Genomic DNA, 26639 nt, shown 5'->3' with positions numbered 1-26639 from the left:
TCTGCACATCTAGAACAAACTCTTTGACTCCTGGAGAGCAAATGTAGTGTGATCAATACAGCCTTCATGGCCCATAGAAGATCCTGCAACACTGCCCCCCTGTCACCCCATTCTCCTCACCCCCTTCCCCCGGTTACAAAGCAAAAAACATCTAAATACTTTCCTGTACCTAGGCTCAGCACACAATCTATGGCCTTATTTGTAGTACCGTAGTCAAGGAACAACATGTGATGGGGTGGATGGGGGGGGGGTGACACCTCAGAGTTCAAGGAGCCTTAGAATGGAACCATATCCCTTTCAAACTTTCACTCTTAAAATTTGAGACAATGCAAAAGATGGCCGTCTACCAACTGAGTGTATGAACCATCTGAACCCACTTCATGTAAGGTAAAGTATTTCTCTGTAGTGACCAAAAACTGTTGCCCTTTATAACTGCACTCTATAAACAGGGCCACTGAAAGTACGCATTAGGGCAGAACCTATTTATACGGCAGGCTAGACTAAATTATTTACAACAAGGGGTGGTGATGGACAGAGTCTCTGAATTAAGCAGAGTACTCTCACCCAGTCAAGAGATCAGGGCTAGATCCAACACCGTTTTTTAGCTCATTTCACCATCCCAGTTTCAGAACCTGGCTGTATGCAAATTAGTCTGTCCCTGGCCCAGTGCATCATGGGAACAGGGCAGACCAGACTACAAAAGCCAATTCTTACACTGGGAAGGAAACAAGCTTCCGGGGACCGGTTTCTGGCATTACAGCCGTCTTCGGCCCGGCTTGCTTGAATCCTGATGGTGCAATGAGCAAGGGACTCACATCTGAGTATACCCTTCCACGCTTAGGGTGGACAAAATTATAAGACTAAATTAAGCAGGAAGAAAAGGCAAATTATGCAGCGTAATGTGCCACATTTTGTGACAGTTTTACTGCCTTATTTTGCCTTTCTTACACATGTAAACACTGTCTGGGCAAAGGTGCCACCTCATTAGTAACAGTTTAATACTCAAACGCAGGCACAGGCAATTGAAAGGTGACCGAACAACATTTGTGAAGGGCCTTTGACTGCGAGGCAACACGTGCCAACACATTTTTAGTAGCATATTATCCATATGAGCTAAAAACAAATTTTGGGGTGTAATATCTGCAAAGTATACAACAGATGATGCATTATGTTGCAAATGCGACAAATCCATGATCATGTGGAAAACACCGGGCCGCAGAATCACAACATTCTATTTACCCTGTCTATAAATAACCATTTCATTAAACTAACAATAAAAGGAAGGAAGAAAACGTAACTGAGTTCAAACAAAAGTATGCAACAGCTCGAAGTAAGTCTGTGGTCAGCACAGCGGATTATCTTCAATTTTGAGGACATAATACGTGCACTTAGATTTGTGGAAAACTGTTAACATATTTTATTAAACTTTTTTGTCAAGCCGTTGCCAAACTGCTTGAAGAACATGTTCTGGCTCTTCCATGTCTTATTTCTTAAACTGTTGTTGTGTTTGCTTATTCCATATTGGAGCAGGCTTCTAAAAGATCGCCATGATCAGTCCAGCTACTGAGCGAAGCATAAGAAATTAAAGAATATAGAGAGTGATAAAAATCGCTTCACATACCTCAAATCCCTTCCGTATTCCTGCACATATATTTGTTCCTCCAGCGGCTGTTTTTGGAAGTTTTTTCACCAACGTGTTCTTGTCTTTATCACCGACTATTTGAAGTAGTTCAGCTTGAATGTGTGCGTTTGACTCAAATGTGACGATTCCAACAAATGAACCTTTTTCAATAATCTGCAGCAAGAACAGCTCTGCGGCTTGGTACTGTCGGTTGATGCGATCAGACTGCGAAAGAGGATAACACGGAGAACAGTTAGGAGAAAGGCTTCCTTATAGCACAGAATTTTGTAGAAAAAAAATTCACTGCCATAAAATATTGAAAATGTCGGTCATGTCTGTGCTTCAGAAAAAGTCCCTTCATTTTATACGGATTGGAGAGTGTTCTAAAACACAAAGAGTTGATCACAATTGAGAAGCCCATTGTTATTGTTAAAAATGCAACTACAGTAAAGGTCTGAGTTTGCAAGTTAAGCATCTACTTAGTTCTGCTTGCATTCATCTCTGGCTGTACACTTGTTGAGATGCCGCTGTCTCTTGCTCTTGCTCTCGCACACGAGTGAGACACGTTGTTTAGTTTGTGTCAAGCAGTGGGACTTCTGAAACCCTGGCTTTTTTCGAAGGCATTTTACTACCTAGATACGACCATTGTGCTTTTTGGGCACTATTTTCCTCATTTGAACTTTAGATATTTCGCACCTTACAGCATTTCAAAAATAAATAAACCAGTGAGTGTACCTGCGTAATAACTATTTCCACAGTGATATGAGGAGAAATGATTGTTTCTTCAATGCTCATTGACATAGGTTCTCCAGAACAATGCTCTGTCATGTACGGACCTGCTTTGAAGTTCCTAAACTCATTCACATTGGTGTTGTTTCCAGTGTGCTAAGGAACCGTTCTGGTAAGAATCATTTCTCGGCATGCAGGCTGTTCAGTTACAGTTTTCCTGAGTAAGCGTGCTTGGTGTGAGTGTAAAATGTCATTGCACTTAAAGTTTTTTAATTACTTAAGCCATTGGTTCCGGTAAACTGAAACTAACTGGGTACCTTTCAAACCTTCTACCAGCACGAAACGGCTCAAACTTCTTTACTTACCCTTTGGCAATTTACTTTACACTTTGGACTTTATTTTCTATTCTTTATACCCAAATAACTTAACATTCGTGAGCTGCCAAGGGTTGCATGCTTCTGGGGTCTTGCTTTCTTCTTAAAGAATCTGAACTCACTCTTTGGAACGTCTGCCTCGCTATGCCAGGCTGGGCCAGCGCTGTGCAATCCTGTCCTGATCTGCTTTCTGGTCCCCCATGGAGTAAATGTAAATGTAAATTGATACTTGTATAGCGCACTACTCACCCGCAAGGGTCTCAAGGCACTTGTACGAATACCGCTGTGGAACCCATCCTGGCTTTCCCTGTGAGGTGTCCACTCCTGGGTACCCCCACGGTGGAGGCCAGGCATCCTTAGCGTTGTGGGGGCCGTCGTGGAGATTAAGCAAGCTATTGCCCAGAGTTGCAGAGTGGGAAGCTTGCCCAGAGTTGCAGAGTGGGACTCCATGATTGGAATAGGCACCGAGGCGAGAATTATCAGGTCCGTGGAATTTTTTAGCCCAAGATCCGCCGAGGCGGGGAATTGAACCATGGTCCCGGGCTAGACCTCTGCATCAGGGTCTGCCACTCTAACCATTGAGCCACACTTCTCCAGTGTTATAACTCTCCAGAGTTACACCCACATGCATCATCCCGGCCGTTTGCGAATTCCAAATTGCGAAAAATAGCGAATCGCAATTTGGAATTCGCAAAATGGGATGCATGAATATTTTCTAATAATATTAGCGATTCGGTAAAATTCGCATTTTTTACCGATTCGCAAATATTATGCGAATTCTAATTTGCTAATTCGCATTTCCCATTGATTCCTATGGGCCAAAAGGCCCATAGGATTAAATGGGAATTGCGAATTTGCAAAATAGAATTCGCATAATGTTCATGCATTCCATGGCCCTGCACCCCTGAAATGTATTTTTAAGTGGATGTTTCACACACACATGTCCTAAGGACATGTGTGTCTGTAACATGCAAGTTGAAAAAATGCATTTTTTTGCTTTTTTTAAAATTTTCGCAAATTAACACGAGGGTCAACCTCGTGTTAATTTGCACTTCCAATTTCCAAATTCGCAATTTTTAAAAAAATGATGCATTGCATTTAAGAAATCCCACAAATGCGATCCCTTAAATGCATTCGCATTTTTTAGAAATGCAAAATAATGCGAATTGTGCAAAAAAGTTTGATGCATCCCAAAAATGGTTTTTGCATTCGCAAACAGCCGATTTTTCCGATTCGCACCGTTTGCGAATGCAAAAACCAATGATGCATGTGCCCGTTAGTTCTCTATTGCAATTCTGATTCCTTTAGCACGATCCTGTATAGTTTCTCAGTCCCACGTGTATGTTATGTATGTGACTGCTCGTGAGTGCTCTTATTAGTGGCACTAGGAGTAGTCTGTGTGCATTCTGTTGCAACTCACTATTTTCAAGTCCCAATTTGTTATTTCTGTGTTATCACGGATAGTTCCTTGACAGACAGCAATTTCTTGCCAAGACAACTCACTCCTGCCCAGAAGACACATCACACAAACCTGTTGAAACCTATGATTTTGCCCTCATATAAAATCAGCTAATCAGCCGCAAGATCATGGTAGCATGAGTGGACATTTAACAAAATTATTTATTATGATCTTGTGTGACATGGTATTAGTCAAGTGCACGCTGCTCTTTCTGCATGGTAACATGGTGCCTCATACGAGGCACCACTTTCTCTTACACAGAACTAGTTAAGGCACAAAATCTGATATACTTGAACTTAACATTTATACTCTCTACAATGTAGAAAATTAACGTGGAGCTTAGTTCATGCTTAATACATCTTTGTGCAGCTGGCACATTTTCTTGCCTCATTCATTTAAAAGAAAAGTTCTTACACATGTTTGGAATACATCTATAGAACATATAAATCGTGTTGTAGCTGTTTTCACCATTCAAAACTAAACACATTTACATTTGTGCACGTTTCACCTGGATCACCTACTGCCAATGCCACTTTAGCAAGCAGATTATTTCCATTTTTAGCAAGGACCTACTCCATTGTAAGTCTATTCAAAATCTAAATAAAACAACGTGTTAAGGACCCTCATCATAATATGGCTGACAACTAAAGGGGGATGTCGGGGAGGCGTTACTAGTATCGGCCATATCTCCCTTCATTTACCAACCTTTATGAGATTCTGGTTCCCAAACCAGGGAACGCATGCCCGCCCAGGATTTCCAGAGCCATTTCCACATGCATTTCACCAACTTCTGGCCTTGTACAGTGCATATTTTGTAATTACTTTGAGCAAGTGAAAAATGTGTGCAGTAATGCAATGGATTTAACTGGGTGCTTGACATGTAATGAGGGTTTTAATGCACAATTATTTGATCACTTACTCCACCCATACTTCCGGAAGTATCGAGGACTAAGCAGACCACCCGGTCCCTGCTCTGCAGGAGTGAAAATGTCGGAGTAGGTGGGGAGTCGGTTCCATTCATGGGCAGAGTGCCATTGAAATCAGCGGAGCGCATGATGACATCCCATGTGCTGTTAGAGTCGCACATTCTGTTCTGCAGGTTTGGAGCGTCAGCGTTATGAGTACTGGAGTCACAGAATTCAACAATCTGGAAGACATTGAAAAGCATACAATATTTTACCTTTGTCGATCTAACAAACTTTGGTGCATGTAAAATAGCATGTGGCAAATATAAAATCAAAGGCCTTACCTTTTCTACCAAGCAATCATAGAATTGTAAGTGACGTTTATTACACATTTGAGATATTTGGATGTATTAAGCTTTAACGGGAGCCCGTCCGTCTTAGGGTCTCCAGTTACCGACAATTTTAGCCATGTGTTGGCAAGACCTTTTGTTCTTTTGTTTCCAATACATTAGAATAGGCTTTGGGTCAGCTTGTTTCTCCTGGTTGGCTTTCTTGTTGTCTATTTCACTTTCCTACTCCCGTTTCGATGGCTTTCCTCCCTAGTTCTTGCATTTGTCCCTTCTGATTTCACAGCAATCTGAAGGGATTATGTATCCTTCCCACCCCTGATGTCAGAGATTGCTTTTCCGAGCTTGGGGTGGGGTGGGTGGGGAGGGGGGTAATTTTATTTCTCTTCGGTCCCCCCATTAACTTCTCTTCTCCCATACTTTCCTCACATCCAGTGTCATCTAGCCCACCCAGCTATCTTTTTTAATTGAACTTTATTTTTCCTGTGTTTGCCACCTGACAAACTTTGGTGGCCGACCATCTTAAATAGTTTTTTTTTCATTATCTCAAGATAACTCTCTGTATGAGCTTCTGCTAAAAAATGATGGAAAGATGGCCATTTTGGGTCCTTATTCATCCAGTGTATCTGTCAATGAATGCATTTTAGTTTGTTTTAAAAACTGTTCCAAGCGGTCTGCTGGAGATGTGCATGCATTTGCGGCTGCTAACTGACGCATAAAAGCACCTGCAAAACCAATACGTTCTCTGCCAAGACCTATTGACATTGCCAATGCTTTGTTGTGTACATATTTATAGATATAGCAATGTTGACGTCAACACCTCATGTGAATGACCTCCTCATGACTCTTGCCTACTACAGCCCTTACATATGAGGTTAACCTTCCCTAAGACAGGCATCTTGTGAGCAAACCCTTGTTAGTTCTGGCTACAGGTAGCTTTAGTATTTTACCAGTCAGCACAATATACAGACAAGGTGTTAGAAATGGGGGTGTCTAGTTGGCAGAGGTAGGTATCTTTGTCCAAGTAGGAGCCCTTGCTTCTAGTCAGGGCAAAGGGGATACACACTATAGATAACCCCTGCTCACCCCATTAGTATCTTGGCACAAGCACACAGGGTTATCCCAAAGGCAATGTGTAAAGTATTTGTACTCAAACCACACAGTAATACAGTGAAAACACCACAAATGGGCACCACACCAGTTTGGAAAAATAAGGTTTCTCTATCTAAACCAAACAGGACCAAAACAACAAAAATCCAACATACAGGTATTAAACTACAACTTTAGAACAGTTATTTAAAAAAGAGAACTTGTATCAAACAAATAGCTCCATCTGGGGCTATTATGACATTGTGACAGGCAATGATCCAAAGTACGGCCACAACCGCGAGGTGCGCAGCCCCAAACAACAGTACCTTGGAACAAAATGTTTGGGAAATGCATGGCATCGTGGAGATGAGGCGTTGGTGCTGAGGTCGAGGCCGTCAATACCACGAGGAGGCGACGTGTTGAGTCCAGGACAGGAAAAGTCAGTTGCGCTGGCTTTGAGGCGTTGGTTCCGGTGAGGTGTTGCGAAGTCAGACTCATTGAGTTATCATTGTTGTTTATCATCTCCGCGATAACGGGATGTAGGTACTGGCAGTGACAGCATCGGTGTGAGCGCTGGCATCAGGCAAATTAGTGCAGGCATCGGCAGGCGTCTAAGGGTGTTGGAGCTGCGTTGCAGGAGGGGCAGTGCATCATGCACTTCACGAGCGGTGCCCCTGGCCTCAGTGCAGGTTGCTGCATCACTGCTTCTTTTAGGTTTCTTCCAGTTCCCAATAGAAGGAACAACCTCGAGAGGCCCAAAACTGGAAAAGGAACCTCCTGGCATGTTACAACTCCCGTGAAAGAACAGAAGGGAGAGCAAGGGATTGTGTTCACATTGCGTGAACGGGGAGTACTCCTGTACCCCTGGGTTTATCGATAGAAACAAAAAAGAGGAGTACCACCACTGTAGAATCAAAGATTCCTAATGGGGTGTGTGATTGAACAAAAGTGAGAAAGTTCTCCTTTTATTAAGAAACCCCTCACTCACCACCTAGTGGTGACATGCTTCATCATCGGGGTCCACCCTAATGACCTAGCGCCATCAGGGTGTGCTACAACACCTGTTTACAGTGGAGCAGGTTGTGAGTGAAGGTGCGTAAACAAAAGGTATGTTAAAAATTGTCCTGGTTTAACTTGTGAGAAACAATTTTTTTTTATTTTCAAGCAACTGGACAATATTAAAAACAATGGCGAGATAGAGTGAGGGTGATTATGACCCGTGTATCTCTATGTGTGTCTGGTCTACATGTTTCAACCGTAAAGGGATTAATTAACCAGATTTTCTTCAGGACCAAAAAACCAGAGGAGTGGATGGTCTGCGTCCCCTAAAAGATGCACCCAATCCTACTCTCTGGATACCACACGTGGGCAAAAGTGTGCCTGTGGTGTCAGCTTATGCCGCAATGGGTAAGCATAAAAATAATCCAAATACCTGTAAAGAAGGAAAAGACAAATGTCAAAATTTAGACTACTACATGCCTGTAACGTTGTGCAGTGTCTCAGGATCGTGCCTGCATGCTGTCACTCCCATTAGGATAATCTGATTACTTGGCGTCACAAAAAGTCAGGGCGCAAAGGGACTGTCGGGTGTGCCTTTTCAGTGAGAGGGCGTGTTTGTAATTGGCCGTGGTTGAGCTGTTGATAATTACCACAACTTGCAAGCTTATCAATTGTGCGTGCTGAGTGGTAACTATGTTTCTTATAGACTCACGCGTATCTCATCAAATTTTAAGTGGCGTGAACATATCTCGCATCCAGAATTGTGAGGGCGAGGCTGTATCTAAATTGACAGTGCATGAACTGTCATACTTCATGTTAGAAACGGGACCTCTGGCTGGCCAAGGCTTGCGTCGAGGTCAGTCAGGGATCACCATTTCCAAGGTCAGGGCTAGGGAGTCACACACCAAGATAACCCCCGCTCACCCTCTAGGTAACGTGGCGCGAGCAGCAAGGCTAATCTCAGAGGCGATGTGTAAAGCGTTTGCGCGCGCACCCCAGCGACAACAACCAAAGGCCCACCACAAAGGAAACTCCACACAAGGTTATATCAAAAATAGCCTTTGTATTATAATAATAAAAACACATTAGATAACACACACACTTTACAATGTGCCAACAGGCACGGGCAAGATTTACAAGGGATTATGTACAGGACAGGGCCACCTGGACCACTGTCAGGGGTATGCACTTGTCAGAAATAATACTTGTAGGTATAACACTTTAGCACATAAACATATAATGACTGTAACACAGAAATAGAAAATGTAGCATACAACCAGTAACAACTGGTAAAGGGAAAATACCTCCTACGCCACCCTAGTCTCTGTAGGGAAATCACGCAGGGAGCTAGGACCTTATCAGCAGGACCTATGGAAGGAAACCTATCACCTAAGCAAGTCACATTTAGCAAAGGGAAGGAAACCTAAAATAATCACCTAGGCAAGTAACATTTAGCAAAGGCAATCAAACATCAACATTCCTCTAAGCAGGTTACTTTTAGCAAAGGGAAATAAAAGAACAAGGCATTACCTAAGCAGGTCACTTTTAGCAAAGGTAATGACACCAACAATCCTCTAAGCAGGTCACTTTTAGCAAAGGGGATAAAAACATAAAGAATTACCTAAGCAGGTCACTTTTAGCAAAGGTAAAAACAAACATTCCTCTAAGCAGGTCACTTTTAGCAAAGGGGAATAAAAGAACAAAGAATCACCTAAGCAGGTCACTTTTAGCAAAGGTAATAATAAACAAGAATTGCACATGTAACATTAAAACACATTCAGAGGTGCAGGTAGAACATTTGCGCACAAATCAAATAAGCAGTAATCATAAATTGCGCAGGGTGCACATGGCACAACACTAGAAAGGTCCCTCAGGCCAACTGGCCTCGAAAGGGGCTGAATGCCCTGAGTCTCAAAGTCAGGGAAGCTGCGCAGGCAGCACAGCACACAAAAGCCTAAACGTAGCAACTGTCCACTAAGTGCTGGACAGTTGTGAATAGCAGGTAGGCAAACGTTGGAGCCAGGTGGGCTCAAGAACAAAGTGGGGAGACACAGAGTGGGAGCCTCGGGGCTACAACCAACTAGCTACCTGTGTCCCCCTAGAGCCTCTCAGGGCTCGCTAAGCAAAATAGGCAACGTAGAGCTTCTGCGCTCTAAAACAATTAAAATGCCCCCAGAGCCTCGGGGCTCGTAAATCAAATGGGCCGACACCAGGGGGAGCGACCCGCTGCCAAGTGGGGCCGCTCTATCACCCCTTGTGCCCTTCACAACGATGGAGTCCCTCACGGGGGGCTCTAAAATCAAATGTGCCCTTCAGAGCCTCTCTAGGCTCAAAAAACAATGAGGCCAGGTCTGAGCCTCGCAGGCTCTCAAAACAAATATGGGCGATCTGAGCCTCACGGGGACTCAGGAAACAGAAATGCCCGGAGCCTCTCGGGCTCGAAGAAATGCCCCCAGGCGCGTGGCTCTACATCGAAAGAATGCCCCTGACAGAGACGCGACCCGGGGCACGCCCGCACTCACCAGGTAACTCGGGAGGCGGCGTCTCCTCGCGGCGTCGGCTCTTCTTGGCTGGGCTTCTCCTCTGGCAGTGCGGGGCTCTCCACTCCTCACGGGAGCCCCGCGAGCACCGGCAGCCTCTCTTCTCTCCCCGCGCCGCAGTGCCGAGGGCGGGACTTCCGGGTCTCGCGGTCAGGCCGCGCAGGGATTGGCCGGCCCACCAATCACTTCCGGGTCGCACTAGGCAGCCGCCCGGCAACGGTTATCGATGCTCCTGGGCTGTGGCGGTGATGTCGCGATTCACAATTCCTCGGGGGCAATGCCGGGTGGGCACCGGCCCCTAAATAAAAGATAGAAAGCGAGGTAGGCACTCGCTCGGCCTGGAAAAGCGCTCCAAAGCGCTAGAATCAAAATAAAGCGCACCCAGCGCTTAGGGGGAAATAAAGCGCTCTTAGCGCTAAAAGCAAAACGAAGCGCTCCCAGCGCTGGGGACAAGGGAGAGCGCTCCCCCAGCACAGCAAAGCTCCAGCAAGGTCTGGAGGCAGACAGGGGGGCAGGGCAGGGCCAGAGCCAGCACACTGGGTCTCCAGGCAGGGAGACAAGCCAAGTGGCGGTCCTCTTGGCCCCAGCAGCAGCAACAGCCCCCTCTGGCAAGGATCCACAAGTAGAACAATTTCTGTGGGGACACAGCCCCATATTTATACAGGGAAATCCTTTGTTAGGAGGTGCAGGGTGGGGGGAAACCAGTTGCAGCTGGCTTGGGAGTACCCTTGATGGCCCAACCACCCCTTTCATTCACTGGGGAGGCTAGGGTCATTAGACAAACCACAGGGGGGCGGAGCCAGCATTGTGTGGGGAAAAACCCAGCCCATCCAGGACACAGATCTACTCCTCCCACACATCACTCATGCTGATCTCACACTCACCACCGGGCAGACCCATCCAGACTTCCTGGAGCCTGGCATGCCAGCCAGCTCCAGCCAATCACGCTCCACTATCCTCACTGCACACATACATCAATGTCCAGAAGTAGCACTTCCCTTCTAGACACACACAAGCCGCACATACCATTGCGCAGCATTCACTCTCACGAGTTCATACATACTAAACTCGAGCCTGCACTCCCCACACATCAGGAACTAACAGGGCACACGCATTCCCCATGCATTCCTATGGGAGGGCAGGCCAGCCATACTACACGCACGCACTTTCACTCTGGGACACAGGGAAAAAGTGCGCCAAGACCCAAAAATCACTACACAGGGTCACAAATAAAGGCAAAAAGATTAGGGGTGAACCTGCCCTAAGGCCCAAGTCTAACACGACCCCCTTCCAGCCAAAACGCAGGGCAGACCGATCACCACCGTGATGGGCTTCCCTGCTTGGGGCGATAAAACAAGGACGCGGGCCCACAACGGCAGGGACACCCTCCTGTTTTACGCCACGGTGAACCCCTAGGGTTCCTTCTAAAACTACTGTAGGGACTAACTGGGGTACCCCACTGATACTCTCCAGCTGCCCTCGGCCAGGACCAGGCCCTAGGCCATCCAGGTACCACTGGATCCTGCCTACTCACAAAGTGGGGGGTAGTAACCCCTGGCACATAATAGCCATGCTCCACTCTTCCTGTCTGCAAGACAGGGCTAGACTTCCACTGGTTCTCCAACCTAGGGTCTACAACCTCAGGCGGACCAGGAGTCTCAGGGAAGGCTCTCCTCCCCTTACCTCTTCTCCTAGGGTTCCTCCTCTTCCTGCGAGGGGTCCCCTCTAAACAACATTCTCCCAACCTAGGGTTTAACCCCTCAGGTGGTAACGGGGTCAGAGGTGGGCTCTCCCACCCTCTGCACCCCCTTCCAGAGTCCTGCTCCCTCCCAACCGGGGCGGTACTTCTGGAGAAAGAACTGGTCAGGACACTGATTACAGTAGTCCCACCCTTCAGGTCAGGCGGATCCTGAACCTGGCCATCCAACCTCTGGTCTAAAACCTTCGGTGGAACCAATGCCTGGCACTCCAGGACTTCTGGGGACTCACATCCTATCCCCCAATCACTCCTTTCACTGGACTTCTGTACTCTCCCTCCTGGAGCGGTACTGCCAGCTTCTAGGACCATAGAAGCTCCGCTTACAGATGCTCCAGGTTCTCTACACACTAGGAGATCTCCCTCAAGTGAACTAACAGGCAAGTCTAGGTTCCCTTCCTGGTGTTCCCTAAAGAAACCATCCAGGCTCTGTGACAGGGCTTCGGGCATCGGGGGACTCTCGGTCACACACTCACTCCCGCTCCACTGAGACAGGCAGTCAGCCCCTACACCCTTCTCACTAACCAAGGACCTAGCTGGGCTACTCTCACCCTCCTCCACCACACTGGGCTGGAAGACACCTGCCCCACTACTGTTGGAATCACTCATTAGTGACTCAAAAGAACCTCTCGCACTGTCCCATCGGTCTGCTTCCTTTGCAAGCTCCCAAGGATCAAAGGTCAACCCCAACAGGTGTTGCCGCAACTCCGGCCGACAATGACTGAGCACCTTTTCCTTGAGAATAAGACAAAACAGTTTGTCAAAATCATGTTCCGTGGGAACCTCTAACCACTCAATCAGTGCACACTGACAGTCCTCTGTAAACTCCTCCCAAGACTGGTGAGACAGTTTCCTACTGTCCCTGAACTGCAACCTATACTCCTCTTCTAGGGAAACAGGTACCATACTCGGGGAACTGGGAGTGGGACGGTCTACACTTATATTTAAAAAGCTGCCACCACTGGACTCCACCCTCCATGGGGAATCAAGACAATTACAATTGCACTCAGGGGATAACCTACTCTCCCTGAACAAGGCCCTCTCTTCCCTCCTATCCAACCACTCCTCTGGGGACAGGGAAAGGGATGGGGCGCTGGTACTGACACTGGACTCAGCAAGGGACTCCCTACCTATGGGGTCCTCACCATCTGCTGACATCCATCCACTGTCATCATCATACCACTCACATTCTTCAGGGCTCTCCACAGACTCACCATCCTCATGACGTGCGGCCCGGGCCCTCTCTCTCTCACTGTACTCAAGATCCCACTGACCCTTTTGCCATTGGATCAGGCTGTCCCTAAGCTGGGACTGAGTATCCGACACACTCACCTCCATGCCTCCCTCTTCACAGAATCTGACCAGCTCTGACCTACTGTACCTAAAAAGACAACAGAGATCAAAAACAGGCTCCATTTTGGCGGACGTTCTCAAGAAGAGTTTGACACAGGGAACCTGGGGGTCTGAGCTAAACAGGAGTATACAATTAACACAATTCAGCAAGATTCCTATTTCAGAGAACTTGCACTCCACTGTCCAGCGTAACACACACTCATTCACACACAACCCTCCCCTCGGACTGGTAAGGCAGTTTCTACCACCCCTGATTATCTCAACCTGACCACTAGCGACACAGGTACCAAACTCTGGGAGCAGGGCGGGGAACAAGGTACTGGACAAAATACAAATGACACCTTTCAGGAGAAGCAAAACTGAACTTCCCTAAAAAACAATAATCCCAAAAATGTGGTTATCTAAAATTGCAGAGTTTTGAAGTGTGGCCTGTCGCCACTGTGGTACAACGCAAACGCAAGTCCAATCCGCACCGCTAGCCACCAATGTTAGAAACGGGACCTCTGGCTGGCCAAGGCTTGCATCGAGGTCAGTCAGGGATCACCATTTCCAAGGTCAGGGCTAGGGAGTCACACACCAAGATAACCCCCGCTCACCCTCTAGGTAACGTGGCGCGAGCAGCAAGGCTAATCTCAGAGGCGATGTGTAAAGCGTTTGCGCGCGCACCCCAGCGACAACAACCAAAGGCCCACCACAAAGGAAACTCCACACAAGGTTATATCAAAAATAGCCTTTGTATTATAATAATAAAAACACATTAGATAACACACACACTTTACAATGTGCCAACAGGCACGGGCAAGATTTACAAGGGATTATGTACAGGACAGGGCCACCTGGACCACTGTCAGGGGTATGCACTTGTCAGAAATAATACTTGTAGGTATAACACTTTAGCACATAAACATATAATGACTGTAACACAGAAATAGAAAATGTAGCATACAACCAGTAACAACTGGTAAAGGGAAAATACCTCCTACGCCACCCTAGTCTCTGTAGGGAAATCACGCAGGGAGCTAGGACCTTATCAGCAGGACCTATGGAAGGAAACCTATCACCTAAGCAAGTCACATTTAGCAAAGGGAAGGAAACCTAAAATAATCACCTAGGCAAGTAACATTTAGCAAAGGCAATCAAACATCAACATTCCTCTAAGCAGGTTACTTTTAGCAAAGGGAAATAAAAGAACAAGGCATTACCTAAGCAGGTCACTTTTAGCAAAGGTAATGACACCAACAATCCTCTAAGCAGGTCACTTTTAGCAAAGGGGATAAAAACATAAAGAATTACCTAAGCAGGTCACTTTTAGCAAAGGTAAAAACAAACATTCCTCTAAGCAGGTCACTTTTAGCAAAGGGGAATAAAAGAACAAAGAATCACCTAAGCAGGTCACTTTTAGCAAAGGTAATAATAAACAAGAATTGCACATGTAACATTAAAACACATTCAGAGGTGCAGGTAGAACATTTGCGCACAAATCAAATAAGCAGTAATCATAAATTGCGCAGGGTGCACATGGCACAACACTAGAAAGGTCCCTCAGGCCAACTGGCCTCGAAAGGGGCTGAATGCCCTGAGTCTCAAAGTCAGGGAAGCTGCGCAGGCAGCACAGCACACAAAAGCCTAAACGTAGCAACTGTCCACTAAGTGCTGGACAGTTGTGAATAGCAGGTAGGCAAACGTTGGAGCCAGGTGGGCTCAAGAACAAAGTGGGGAGACACAGAGTGGGAGCCTCGGGGCTACAACCAACTAGCTACCTGTGTCCCCCTAGAGCCTCTCAGGGCTCGCTAAGCAAAATAGGCAACGTAGAGCTTCTGCGCTCTAAAACAATTAAAATGCCCCCAGAGCCTCGGGGCTCGTAAATCAAATGGGCCGACACCAGGGGGAGCGACCCGCTGCCAAGTGGGGCCGCTCTATCACCCCTTGTGCCCTTCACAACGATGGAGTCCCTCACGGGGGACTCTAAAATCAAATGTGCCCTTCAGAGCCTCTCTAGGCTCAAAAAACAATGAGGCCAGGTCTGAGCCTCGCAGGCTCTCAAAACAAATATGGGCGATCTGAGCCTCACGGGGACTCAGGAAACAGAAATGCCCGGAGCCTCTCGGGCTCGAAGAAATGCCCCCAGGCGCGTGGCTCTACATCGAAAGAATGCCCCTGACAGAGACGCGACCCGGGGCACGCCCGCACTCACCAGGTAACTCGGGAGGCGGCGTCTCCTCGCGGCGTCGGCTCTTCTTGGCTGGGCTTCTCCTCTGGCAGTGCGGGGCTCTCCACTCCTCACGGGAGCCCCGCGAGCACCGGCAGCCTCTCTTCTCTCCCCGCGCCGCAGTGCCGAGGGCGGGACTTCCGGGTCTCGCGGTCAGGCCGCGCAGGGATTGGCCGGCCCACCAATCACTTCCGGGTCGCACTAGGCAGCGGCCCGGCAACGGTTATCGATGCTCCTGGGCTGCGGCGGTGATGTCGCGATTCACAATTCCTCGGGGGCAATGCCGGGTGGGCACCGGCCCCTAAATAAAAGATAGAAAGCGAGGTAGGCACTCGCTCGGCCTGGAAAAGCGCTCCAAAGCGCTAGAATCAAAATAAAGCGCACCCAGCGCTTAGGGGGAAATAAAGCGCTCTTAGCGCTAAAAGCAAAACGAAGCGCTCCCAGCGCTGGGGACAAGGGAGAGCGCTCCCCCAGCACAGCAAAGCTCCAGCAAGGTCTGGAGGCAGACAGGGGGGCAGGGCAGGGCCAGAGCCAGCACACTGGGTCTCCAGGCAGGGAGACAAGCCAAGTGGCGGTCCTCTTGGCCCCAGCAGCAGCAACAGCCCCCTCTGGCAAGGATCCACAAGTAGAACAATTTCTGTGGGGACACAGCCCCATATTTATACAGGGAAATCCTTTGTTAGGAGGTGCAGGGTGGGGGGAAACCAGTTGCAGCTGGCTTGGGAGTACCCTTGATGGCCCAACCACCCCTTTCATTCACTGGGGAGGCTAGGGTCATTAGACAAACCACAGGGGGGCGGAGCCAGCATTGTGTGGGGAAAAACCCAGCCCATCCAGGACACAGATCTACTCCTCCCACACATCACTCATGCTGATCTCACACTCACCACCGGGCAGACCCATCCAGACTTCCTGGAGCCTGGCATGCCAGCCAGCTCCAGCCAATCACGCTCCACTATCCTCACTGCACACATACATCAATGTCCAGAAGTAGCACTTCCCTTCTAGACACACACAAGCCGCACATACCATTGCGCAGCATTCACTCTCACGAGTTCATACATACTAAACTCGAGCCTGCACTCCCCACACATCAGGAACTAACAGGGCACACGCATTCCCCATGCATTCCTATGGGAGGGCAGGCCAGCCATACTACACGCACGCACTTTCACTCTGGGACACAGGGAAAAAGTGCGCCAAGACCCAAAAATCACTACACAGGGTCACAAATAAAGGCAAAAAGATTAGGGGTGAACCTGCCCTAAGGCCCAAGTCTAACACTTCACAAACTTGAACACACTGACAAAAAACATGTAGGACAAACAAACATTTAGTTTGTAGTATGAGGCTTACTCTCAGTGGGGTATTGATAGACATCGTAGGGCAGGGAACGGTTATCCTCGGTCTAAAACGTATTCTGAAACGAAATAAGTGTGCCGTTTCACGAATATCGTTTTGAGGGCCGGTGAAGGACTATGCGCCGAATCTGAGGAAAAAACTACGGGGCGTAGTTGTTAAGTAGTGCCCGTCGTAGTTCTGTGGGCTGGTCTGACAAGGATTCTACTTACAGTTTGGTTGTGAGGTTTGAAGCCGTGAACCTAATTCGGTCCGCCGCCCTGCTACATTGAGACCGGGAACCCGGGGACTGAAATAGAGAAGGTCGGCTTCCGTGTAGGGCGGGGCTCCGTGCCGAACACGTGGGGCGTTGTCATGGGAGCCAGGGAGACTGCATCGGCTATGGGGGCCGCGCAGGTTCAAAATTGTATCCCCAGGATGGAGTTCGATCCTGGAATGCGGGACAAGTGGGTGTTAAATTACGGCGCTAGGTTTTAAATTAAATAAATGATAAGAATGATCGTTAAAGGCACTGGCTTCAAACTTTAGATAAATACGAGTGGTATATACGGCCATATGTCATTAGGTGCACAGGCATATTCTCAATAGGGGTTGCCAGGTGCCATATTGGGAGCAAAGGTCGTCAGTGACGATTGCTCCGACTAGGTTCCTGGTTGGAACTGGACAGGAGTTGGTTTTAAGCAGTACAGGAAAGGATAAAGGGTTCAAATTAAATAAATGATAAGTAAGATTGTTAAAGGTGCTGGCTTCAAAATTTAGATAATACGAGTGGTATATATATGCTATATGTCATTAGGTGCATAGGCATATTCTCAATTGGGGTTGCCAGGAACTGGACAGGGGTAGGTATTGGAAAGAATAAATAGACATTCCATAGGTGGTGGCCAAATGGCGGGGTAATTCGATATAGACACCTTATTTTGTGTCACGAAGGGAGTGATGAAAGTAGGCCATTCATTCTGAGACGGGTAACTATTTAGGTGGGTTGCCCTATGAGGTAAACCTATTGCACGCTGCTTCTGTCCCATGCGCTGGCCGGAACCCAAACTGGGCCACATCCAACCATTCGTTGTCCTCCAGAAAACTAGATAGAGAGCGGGTGACCAGCTTCTCCAGGATTTTAGCCGGAAAAGGAAGCAGGGAGATCGGTCTATAGTTAGACAGACAGGTGGGGTCAAGTGAGGGTTTTTTCAGGAGGGGAGAGACTACCGCTAGCTTCCAGCTCTCCGGGACGGTTGCGGTAGCCAGCGACTGCTGGCAGATGGAATACAGCGGATGGAAAAGTTCATCCTGGAGTGCTTTCCATATCTTATGAGGAAGAGGATCTAGCGGTGAGCCTGAGGATACTGTCTGTGCCAGTTTACAAAACTCCTCAAAAGAGGGCAAAGGAAAACAACTTAACTGAGGATGATTAGGAAGGTCAGCCGAAAAACCCCAACAAGGATGGCTAACGCTAGGAGGTTCCTCCGGAGCTCCCTGACTGAGATACCGATAACTCTCCCGAGGTCGACTGGAAGACTCCTCCGGAGCTCCCACAACAAGAAAAGAATTTCTCGAAGAGGGTCGACTGGAGGACTCAACCGGAGCTCCCGGGCCGAGAAAAGGGTTGCTCATCAGGGGTCGACTGGAGGTCACCTCCGAAGCTTCCAGGCCAGCAATCAAATGACTTGACCGAGGTCGGCTGGAGGAATCTTCCGGAGTTCCCAGGTCGAGAGACAAACCACTCGGCTGGGGTCGACTGGAAAATTCTGTCGCATTTTCCAAGATAGAATGACTGGATGAACAGTCCAAGGGAGGCGATAGAGATAGAGGCTCCTCCGCAAGTCCATTCAAAATCGTGGAAATCTTATCCTCAAAGAAAACTGCCAAAGAATCACATAAAGTCTGTGAGACTGGGATAGTATTCGAGGCACCAATCGGATGGGAAAGATCTTTCACAATCTTAAATAGAGATTGAGATTTATTGGTTGACTGATTTAGCGTATCCTCCAGATAGAGTGCCTTAGCACACTTAATCTGTGCTTTATATTCCTGTAGTGTCGATTTAAAAACCGCTTTATCCGCTTCCAGGTAAAACCTCCTCCACACCCTCTCTGCCCGCCTGCATCTCAACCTTAGCTGCAAGAGGTCCGGGGTGTACCAGGGCATAGCGCGATTCTGTCTGTTCTCCAATCGACGCAGAGGGACTACCTTATCCAAAGAATCAGATATCTGCCGACATAAACTAGCATAGCTTTCGTCGACATTGTTTCCCAATGCGAAACCTTCAGGAAGGAGGCTGGGCGAGGCCGAGGGTCCAAAAAGTCGGGACCAAGGTCTACCTATTTTAGTATTGTTCTTGCCTTGTCACCCGTGGCTACTGGAAGGCGAAGATGAAATAAAACCAGCGCATGATCCGTCCAGCATTGGGGCAAGATGTCATTCACCGCTACATGCTGGGCGTCAGCAAATACCAGGTCCAGAGCATGGCCTTCCTGATGGGTCGCAGCACCGACCAGCTGCTGCAGCTGGATGTTCTTACAGGCCTGACAGAGGTCCTGGTAGGCAGAATCCAAAGGCCAATTTGGCCATAAGTTAAAATCTCCCAAAACAATCAGTCTATTATGAGAGTTGGAAAGATCATAGATAAGATCAATAAAAGTCGGAAGAGTAGATGGGGCCTTGCCAGGTGGTCTATAGCAGAGCACCCCTGAGTATAGCGTATTCTCCTGTCCTTTAAGGGAAAAACCCATAAGCTCAAACCCCTGCACCTCCTTAATATGCAGCTGAGATAGAGCCAGGGTTTCCCTGAAAATGAAACCTATCCCACCACCTCTGTTATTCACATGAGGGGTGTGCCTGATTTTATAGCCCTGAGGGCATGCCAGGCCCAATTCTACCTCACAATCCGCACGAGTCCATGTTTCCGTGAGGAAGAGCACGTCGAGCCCATAGGACTCAATGAGGATGGCAATCTCCGTATGGTGCTTACACAGAGAGCGGACGTTCAGTAGACCACATTGCAGTTGCTCTGGTTTAGCCATGGTAGCAGCCTGCTGGGGTCTGAGCTGCAGGAGATCATTCCTAGAGAATGCTATACGTGGGCTGGGCAACGAAACAGAGTGTGCAGTCCTAGGCGCGTCCGTTGCGCGAACGGGCGCAAACGGGTTTACCTCTGGCGAACCTCCGGCGCGCCTACGTCGCGCCCGCTGCGCGCCAACGCTGCGCGCAAAGGAGGTGGCCATTTTGTACACCAAGGTGTCGAGAGATTCCTGTGAGGGCAAGCCACTGGCCCCTCACGCAAGATGGCGCCTAAAGATAGTAATAATCTTTCGTGGTCCCAACCCAATATGGCGGCCAAAAGCGGCGAGATCCTGAAGAGTCCCCTGCTATCCTTCTTTCCCAGCAAATGTGGGTGCCAGCCAATTAGTATGCGGGTAAGTCCTGACTAAAGAGTCCCCCAAGAGCAGTGGCGTTCTAACGCTGAACAGCGCGAGCGCGATCAAATTAATGCCAAAGAGTATTAAAATGCAAACTAAAAGGAGAACTTTCTCACTTTTGTTCAATCACACACACCATTAGGAATCTTTGATTCTACAGTGGTGGTACTCCTCTTTTTTGTTTCTATCGATAAACCCAGGGGTACAGGAGTACTCCCCGTTCACACAATGTGAACACAATCCCTTGCTCTCCCTTCTGTTCTTTCATGTCCTGGCAGCGCACAGCTGCAAGATTTGATACCCAGCAGAACTACCTACTCAACTACAGGACACACTGACAAATCATGGCGGACAACTAAGGCTTAACTTACTCAGCAGAGGAAATAGATTCTATCATGGGCAACCTTGCGGTATTTGCCGATGCAAACATAAGCAACACAATCTCCCAAACATCAGACTGGGACAAACTATCAGAGATGAAAAGAAACCGAATCAGAACAATACTTCACGGTACAATACTCAAAGAATACGTGACCAATCAAATGGCACCAAAAGTATTACTGTAAATATGGCGGCCAAAAGCGGCGAGATCCTGAAGAGTCACCTGCTATCCTTCTTTCCCAGCAAATGTGGGTGCCAGCCAATTAGTATGCGGGTAAGTCCTGACTAAAGAGTCCCCCAAGAGCAGTGGCGTTCTAACGCTGAACAGCGCGAGCGCGATCAAATTAATGCCAAAGAGTATTAAAATACAAACTAAAAGGAGAACTTTCTCACTTTTGTTCAATCACACACCCCATTAGGAATCTTTGATTCTACAGTGGAGGTACTCCTCTTTTTTGTTTCTATCGATAAACCCAGGGGTACAGGAGTACTCCCCGTTCGCGCAATGTGAACACAATCCCTTGCTCTCCCTTCTGTTCTTTCATGTCCTGGCAGCGCACAGCTGCAAGATTTGATACCCAGAAGAACTACCTACTCAACTACAGGACACACTGACAAATCATGGCGGACAACTAAGGCTTAACTTACTCAGCAGAGGAAATAGATTCTATCATGGGCAACCTTGCGGTATTTGCCGATGCAAACATAAGCAACACAATCTCCCAAACATCAGACTGGGACAAACTATCAGAGATGAAAAGAAACCGAATCAGAACAATACTTCACGGTACAATACTCAAAGAATACGTGACCAATCAAATGGCACCAAAAGTATTACTGGTTACCAATGCACCGCGTATTTTTCTAGACGACCAGGAATTCAGGAAAGACTGGGCCCTTATAGAATGGCACTGTACCCATTACTGGATTATGCTCATTCTTAAGACTGCCCTACGTCTATCGGAAAAAATACAGATAGAAATACAAGTAACAGAAGCACAAATAAAAGCCAGCATAACTGGTTACAAAAAGAAACTTGACGACCTAAATAAGGAGATCAACGAATATAGGGATAACCTCACACAGCAGAAGGTCCAGAAATTTCAAAAGGACCTTAAACACTTCTCATTTGTGAAGGCATACTCCTATTAGGATGCGGACTATAAAGCCACGCCAGGACCAGATCCTGACTCGGATGCTTCTAGCAACACCTCTAACAGCTCTAACAACAGCGGTGGCTCTGGGAATAGCAATCCGAGACAAAGACAAAGAGGCGGATTTAGAGGACACTACCAATGGCCACAATACAGCCAGCCTCCATTTCCCATACCATTTGGGCCTGACCAACCATTCCCAATGTACGGATGGCAACCACCATTCCAACCGCACTTCTTCCAACCAAACCAGTACCGCCCTCCTTTTTCCAACAGAGGCAGGCGCGGAAGAGGCCGCAAAAAAAACGGGAACAACGTCCAATGGGAGGAGGAGGACCCAGTGGGCAACAACACCAGGAGCAGAGCGGGAATGAACAAAGCAGGACCCAGCAACAAGAGGAGCTAGTGACCAACTTGTCATCGAGGACCCTCACTGATGTGGAAACCAAGGTCCTCAACAAAGGCCTTGGATTTGTACCCACAACACGACTAGATAAATTCAAGCTCCATTGCGAGCTGGCTAGTTTCTTCCGCAAACTCAAACTAAAAGCTTTTTTTGAGAAAAACCCAAGTAAGGAGACTGAGGAGATACCCAACGAAACGGGACTGAGAATCAAGTCCACATTCATACCACCATCCCTGTGGAGATTAACACTTTCCAACAAGCAGTGTTCAATGGCATCGAGCATATGGGAGTAACCAAACAATTTCTAAACAACAGTAAGGCAGAACAAGATGCGATCCTAAAACTTAAAGCAGATAACACTGTGATAATCAAACCGGCAGACAAAGGGGGAGGCCTGGTTATAATGAACAAAATGACTACAATACAGAATGTAGGAGACTGTTAGGGGATGTGAGGAACTACCAACCCCTACAAAGGGACCCCACAGAAGATCTTAGAGCAGAAATCCTACAACTAGTAGAGACAGCAGAGGCAACTGGGAAAATTTCCAAGCAGGAGGCGGATTACTTAAGTAAAACGGAAGGCACGATCCCTTACTTCTATATAGTGCCAAAATTGCACAAAGGAACAATCCCCCATCCAGGCAGACCAATCGTCTCGGGGACTGGTTCACTGTTAGAACCACTCTCAATGTCTGTGACTTTTTCCTCAAGACTATCGTACAATCCACATCCACATACTTGAAGGACACTAAGAATCTGTTGGTACTCCTCAATGAAATCAGAGTGGATGATGAAACCATCTTGCTTAGCTTCGACATCGAAAGCTTATACACCACAGGATGCCACCATCAATGTACTCAAAACTACCCTGGAAAGAAATAACTGGGACCACCAAACACCAAAATCGTTTATCCTACAATGTGCCACCCTTGCATTGAAAAGGAATTATTTTGAGGATGAGGGATCTTTGTACCTCCAAACTGGAGGTACCTCCATGGGCAGTGTTTTTGCCCCAAGTGTGGCTGGACTATACGTCCACGATTTTGAAGAAAATTCATCCTGGCAGAGACAAACCCTTTCGCCAACTACATCAAATTTTGGCGACGATACATTGATGACGTCCTAGCTATCTGGCAAGGACCAGAACAAATACTCAGAGAATTTATCACATGGATCAACACCTGTGACCCACATGTAAAATTTACACACTGTTATGACAAACAAAAAATGGTCTTCCTGGACCTAGAAATCTCAAAAGAAGAAAATGGTTTGACATCCAAAACCCACTTCAAACCTACTGCCAAGAACAATCTCCTCAGATATAAGAGTTTCCACCCCCGCCCACTCAGAGAAAATTTACCCTGCAGGCAATATCTAAGGTTACGGAGAAACTGTAGCAAACTGACGGACTACAAAGCCCAAGCAAAGGACCTAACCAGCAAACTTAAACAACGTGGGTACCCCTCTAGGATCATTGATAAATGCCAAAAAAGAGCCAGAAACCAGCCCAGAGACGTGCTCCTAGAAGACAAAATAGCTCACAATGACCCTGTCCCACTCACCTGTGTCACAATGTATAACAGAATTTCGAACCAAGTGAGTAGGAGTATCAACAAGCACTGGTCCATACTTAATACAGGCATGCTACAATGGGAAAAACCACTCTTCTCGTACAAGAGGGCACCCAGTCTTAAAGACAGTCTAGTCAACACCAGACCAAAAGTGAAACCATCCAACCTGAACCCAAGTGTTACAGTAGCCTGGAACCTCCCACTGGTGACAGGACATTTCAAATGCGGGGATTGCAGCGTGTGTCACCTCACGGAAAACACAAAGACTCTCAACTTGGAAGAAGGGAAGGTCTGGGAACAACGATGCCACACAAAATGCAATAGCGCAAATGTTGTGTACATGATCAAATGTACATGCGGAAAACCCTACATTGGCATGACTACACGCAAAGTCAAGCAACGCATTTGTGAACACCGAAGCACCATACGGTGTAAGAAAAATGCAACCAAATTGACAGATCACTTTCTCGAAGCACACCATACTCCAAACGATATGAGGTGGACCATTATCGAACAGATCCCATCCGGCCCCAACACACAACAGCTCTTATATGAGAAAGATCAACGTTGGGTCTACAGACTATCGACCCATAAAACAGGCCTTAATGACAATATTCCGTGGGCATCAGTACTTAAATGAATCAGACCTTGAGTGTACACCACCCGAAGTATACCCTTATGAATAGCACCATGCAATAGGTTTACCTCATAGGGCAACCCACCTAAATAGTTACCCGTCTCAGAATGAATGGCCTACTTTCATCACTCCCTTCGTGACACAAAATAAGGTGTCTATATCGAATTACCCCGCCATTTGGCCACCACCTATGGAACGTCTATTTATTCTTTCCAATACCTACCCCTGTCCAGTTCCTGGCAACCCCAATTGAGAATATGCCTCTGCACCTAATGACATAAGGCATATATATACCACTCGTATTATCTAAATTTTGAAGCCAGCACCTTTAACAATCTTTCTTATCATTTATTTAATTTGAACCCTTTATCCTTTCCTGTACTGCATAAAACCAACTCCTGTCCAGTTCCAACCAGGAACCTAGTCGGAGCAATCGTCACTGACGACCTTTGCTCCCAATATGGCACCTGGCAACCCCTATTGAGAATATGCCTGTGCACCTAAGGACATATGGCAAGTATATACCACTCGTATTTATCTAAAGTTTTAAGCCAGTGCCTTTAACGATCATTCTTATCATTTATTTAATTTAAAACCTAGCGCCGTAATTTAACACCCACTTGTCCCGCATTCCAGGATCGAACTCCATCCTGGGGATACAATTTTGAACCTGCACGGCCCCCATAGCCGATGCAGTCTCCCTGGCTCCCATGACAACGCACCACGTGTTCGGCATGGAGCCCCACCCTACACGGAAGCCGACCTTCTCTATTTCAGTCCCCGGGTTCCCGGTCTCAATGTAGCAGGGCGGCGGACCAAATTAGGTTCACGGCTTCAAACCTCATAACCAAACTGTAAGTAGAATCCTTGTCAGACCAGCCCACAGAACTACGACGGGCACTCCTTAACAACTACGCCCCGTAGTTTTTTCCTCAGATTCGGCGCATAGTCCTTCACCGGCCCTCAAAACGATATTCGTGAAACGGCACACTTATTTCGTTTCAGAATACGTTTTAGACTGAGGATAACCGTTCCCTGCCCTACGATGTCTATCAATACCCCACTGAGAGTAAGCCTCATACTACGAACTAAATGTTTGTTTGTCCTACATTTTTTTGTCAGTGTGTTCAAGTTTGTGAAGTATGACAGTTCATGCACTATCTATTTAGATACAGCCTCGCCCTCACAATTCTGGATGCGAGATATGTTCACGCCACTTAAAATTTGTTGAGATACGCGTGAGTCTATAAGAAACATAGTTACCACTCAGCACGCACAATTGATAAGCTTGCAATTTGTGGTAATTATCAACAGCTCAACCACGGCCAATTACAAACACACCCTCTCACTGAAAAGGCACACCCGACAGTCCCTTTGCGCCCTGACTTTTTGTGACGCCAAGTAATCAGATTATCCTAATGGGAGTGACAGCATGCAGGCACGATCTTGAGACACTGCACTACGTTACAGGCATGTAGTAGTCTAAATTTTTACATTTGTCTTTTCCTTCTTTACAGGTATTTTGATTATTTTTATGCTTACCCATTGCGGCATAAGCTGACACCACAGGCACACTTTTGCCCATGTGTGGTATCCAGAGAGTAGGATTGGGTGCGTCTTTTAGGGGACACAGACCATCCACTCCTCTGGTTTTTTGGTCCTGAAGAAAACCTGGTTAATTAATACCTTTACGGTTGAAACATGTAGACCAGACACACATAGAGATACACGGGTCATAATCACCCTCACTCTATCTCGCCATTGTTTTTAATATTGTCCAGTTGCTTGAAAATAAAAAAAGTTTGTTTCTCACAAGTTAAACCAGGACAATTTTTAACACACCTTTTGTTTACGCACCTTCACTCACAACCTGCTCCACTGTAAAAAGGTGTTGTAGCACACCCTGATGGCGCTAGGTCATTAGGGTGGACCCCGATGATGAAGCATGTCACCACTAGGTGGTGAGTGAGGGGTTTCTTAATAAAAGGAGAACTTTCTCACTTTTGTTCAATCACACACCCCATTAGGAATCTTTGATTCTACAGTGGTGGTACTCCTCTTTTTATGTTACAACTCTCAACAATGGAGTTCGGGGAAGGTGGAGGTAAAGTCTTTGTGTCCCTGAGACTCCAGAGCTGGAGACCGGCATACACAAGCCATTGGAGATTCTTCTTCAAGCAGGTTCCTCAGCGAAGTCCTGGTCTTTGTCCTTTCTTTGGCAGAAGCAGCAACTGCAGGCCAATCCCACACAGCACACAGACAAGGGGCAGTAGTCCTCCTCACAGCTCTCCAGCTCTTGTCCATGGCAAAGGTTCCTTTTGAGACCAGA

General features: G+C 47.2%; 1 protein-coding gene across 1 annotated transcript in view; it reads right to left on the bottom strand.

The window, feature by feature from the left end:
* LOC144756240 (calcium-activated chloride channel regulator 1-like) overlaps positions 1-26639 on the bottom strand; it is a 705782-nt gene that overhangs the window by 218418 nt on the left and 460725 nt on the right. The window contains exons 6-7 of the mRNA XM_078645871.1: positions 5103-5330; positions 1622-1846 (exon numbers count right to left, since the gene is read on the bottom strand). Of these exons, the coding sequence (XP_078501997.1) occupies positions 1622-1846; positions 5103-5330 (453 nt within the window). The remainder of the gene's footprint in view (positions 1-1621; positions 1847-5102; positions 5331-26639) is intronic.

This window comes from Lissotriton helveticus, chromosome 1_1 (assembly GCF_964261635.1).
Source record: "Lissotriton helveticus chromosome 1_1, aLisHel1.1, whole genome shotgun sequence".
NCBI classification, from domain to species: domain Eukaryota; kingdom Metazoa; phylum Chordata; class Amphibia; order Caudata; family Salamandridae; genus Lissotriton; species Lissotriton helveticus.
The sequence above is the reverse complement of the archived record's forward strand: the minus strand, read 5'-3'. Positions and strand labels throughout refer to the sequence as shown.